General features: G+C 35.2%; 1 protein-coding gene across 1 annotated transcript; it reads left to right on the plus strand.

The window, feature by feature from the left end:
- Nucleotides 1–2,185: 2,185 nt before the first annotated feature.
- LOC149142768 (uncharacterized) lies at nucleotides 2,186–2,779 on the plus strand. Its single transcript, XM_089451573.1, has 2 exons — nucleotides 2,186–2,365; nucleotides 2,573–2,779. Exons 1-2 carry the CDS (start codon nucleotides 2,186–2,188, stop codon nucleotides 2,777–2,779), a joined length of 387 nt encoding a protein of 128 aa, XP_089307699.1.
- The last annotated feature ends 373 nt before the right edge of the window (nucleotides 2,780–3,152 follow it).

Below are 3,152 nucleotides of genomic sequence, written 5' to 3' on the forward strand. Positions count from 1 at the left end.
GCAAGTAAGAAAAAATTGGAGCTCTATTCAATAACCGCCATTTTCTGAGCAATTTCTTAACAACTTGAATTATTGTTGTTTAAATTAATTTCAAAAATTTGCAAGTAAGAAAAAATTGGAGCTCTATTCAATAACCACCATTTTCTGAGCAATTTCTTAACAGCTTGAATTACTTATTGCTACTTATTGCTTATTGTAGTTTAAATTTATTTCAGAATTTGTAATTTATATTAATTTCAGAATTGTACCTCTAAGAGAAGAGAAGTATTGGGTGAAGCGGTCGATCGGTGGATCGATGAAGCTATGTAGGTTGATTGATGAAGCTATGCAACTGGTTTGGGTCGGCTTCTATCCTTCCCAAATGAAGCTATGCAACTGGTTAGCTAAGCACTCTATGCAACTGGTTAGCTAAGCACATGGTTGCACCAGGTTCAGGCCAGCTTCTATCCTTCCAAGCTTTGCTTCTGGGCTCTTATGCAAATTGAATGCTTCTAGGCTCTCTAATGCAAATCGAATAGAATTGAGTGCAACTTAATGAAAAGAGAATTGAGCTCAAGAGAAAATAATAAACAAAACTGAAAAGAGAAAAGATAATTGAATAAGCAGTGCAATTCAAAATGTACCAAACTAAGCCTAGATAAGCAAGACAGTACCAATTTCTTCAAGAAAAAATCAGAGTCAATTGCTTCTGGATATCAAAATGGGATCCTGAGCCAGGTGCTTGCCACTGTAGAGAACATTCTGCTTCTTCGAGATGCAAAACCCTTGTTTTCCTCTGTTCTTGGGGAGTGAAGCGGGATGTTGCAGTTGTGGTTGCTGTGTGAAGCGAGTTGTTAAAGTAGCAATAAGAAGGGGCAATGCCCAGTTCAATCGATAGCTGGATGTTCCCGTTCAGAGGCATTTGTGAGCCATGTGTTTAAGCCCTACAACTTTGGCAGCCATGTGTTTAAAGACTACAACTTTGGCAACCATGTAATCGAAGATATGTTTTTAATTCCTAAGCATGAAATGTTATTCAAACTAATGTTAGCATTAGTTTAACGCCTTCCTTAAACTTCAAAATGCAAAGGAAATGGCATGGACTATAATATATGGTTTAGCCTCTCCGCCTCGGGAAGAGGCTAAATAAGAAGGCAAAAAAATTTCATATATTGTTAGCTTAAATACTCTGGTTACTTGCTGCAGTCACAAGTAAACAGCTAAAAAAGCAGCTGAAATTAATGTCAAGCCCGCCATATCGATTACTATAGTCCATGCCATCTGCCAAATAGCAAGGACTAATAAGAACCATTTATATCGAAAAATATTACTTTCACATTTCTACATTTTAACTATTCTTGAGAATATTTGAAATATCAATCCATAGTATTTTTAAAACCTTTCTCTATTGGAGATATGTATATGAACTTGTTATCATCTCCCATTAGATTCATGTCAATATAACACAAATAGAAATGTATAACACAAATAGAAATGTTAGGCTTAAAATAGTGATTGTTGATCTAAAATAGGAACTTGAAAAAGATTATATTATGCAGAACCATACAAAGTATATTTGATATATTATTTTAAATTATTTTTTTTTAATATAGTTATTAGTATAATCTATTACAATCGGGCTAAATATTTCCAATTAAACATCCAAAAACAAATATTTATCATCAAAATTCTAGCTAAAGGAACATTCAAAAATTTAAAGAAACTGACACAATAGTCAATTTTGAAGGAAAAACAAGTCTTTATCATCAAAATTCTAGCTAAAGGAACATTCAAAATTTAAAGAAACTGACACAATAGTCAATTTTGAAGGAAAAACAAGTAGAAACTTAAATAATATTTATATTCAAGATAACCCCTGAAACATTTTTTTATTTGAATACTTTAATTTTGACAACGAATGAAAATGTTATTGCCAAATCAATAACTCATGGTGTAATTCGAAATTGGGAAGACCACTTATGCACCAACTCGATTTCTCAATAATTTTGAAGAAGATAATAAATGAATTGATAAAAACTATTTATATTGTAAATATATACATGCATATGATTTTCAATGCAATTGGAATCATCTAGTTTAAATTTTAAATAATAAAATAGTGAGTACTTGTTGGAAAAAAGAAAATTACATTTTATGCTATCATATATATAAAATTGGGATGAATAATGGTGCCATTCGTTGGATTATGGGTTGTATAGAAAATGTCAACTATGCTATTTTGATCAATGGCTGGCCTTCTCCTTTCTTTCAGGCGGAAAGGGGCCTTCGGCAGGGATGCCCACTGTCGCCTCTCCTTTTTATCTTGGCCATTGATGCTTTGAGCCTTCACATCAACCATGCAGTGAAGTTAAAAGAATATTCTCCGGTCAGGATCTGCAAGCATATATATATTTCACATAACCTGTTTGTTGACGATATACTCTTATTTTCTATGCTATCCAAGGCAACATGGCTGTGCATAAAATCTATTTTGGACCGTTTTCATAAAGCCTCAGGCCTTGGCATTAATAAAGACAAATCGATTCTCTTTCACAATGGTTCTGATGACACTCTGATTTCTTGGATATCTCAGCTTCTTGGAATTGAATCCAGACTTTTGTATGATGGAATCAAGTACCTTGGTTTTCGCCTAAAAGAAAAGGCCTACAGGACGTCGGACTCGCGAGGGCTTATTGAACGCTTCTTCAGCAAGATCGCGCTGTGGGAATTTAGATCCCTTTCTCTGGGCGGCAGGATTGTGCTTGTCAAATTGGTTTTGTCGCAGCTTTCGGTTTACTAGGGCCACCTTTTTCTTCTCCCAGCTCGCATCATTCAAGCCATCAACATGATTACAGCCAATTTTATATGGGGAGAAAAAGTTGAGAGGCGAAAAATCCATCTTGCGAAGCTGAAATTCTTATCTTTGCCAAAAAAGCTAGGCGGATGGGGCCTGCTGGACATAAAGCTCTTTGGGACTGCTCTTCTCTGTAAATCCCTCTGGAGGGGCATTTTTGACACCAATCCCTGGAGTGATATTATTTGCCAAAAATATCAAAAAGGTAGAGGCATAGAATTCTGGTTCAGGTTTGATTCCATTGGTTCGCAGCAAGGGTCTGCTATTTGGCTCAGCTTCAAGCAGATCCAGCATTATTTTCTCAACAATCTCAAATGGA

Source organism: Pinus tabuliformis, chromosome X, assembly GCF_031772625.1.
Source record: "Pinus tabuliformis cultivar Carrire ecotype Pingquan chromosome X, CPIR1, whole genome shotgun sequence".
Classification (NCBI taxonomy): domain Eukaryota; kingdom Viridiplantae; phylum Streptophyta; class Pinopsida; order Pinales; family Pinaceae; genus Pinus; species Pinus tabuliformis.

Excerpts from the sequence above, each read along its gene's own strand:
- LOC149142768 (XM_089451573.1), top strand. The coding sequence starts at position 2,186 with ATGGGTTGTATAGAAAATGTCAACTATGCTATTTTGATCAATGGCTGG. Across the intron at positions 2,366-2,572 it reads AGTTAAAAGAATATTCTCCG|CTTCTTGGAATTGAATCCAG; the intron begins GTCAGGATCTGC and ends TGGATATCTCAG.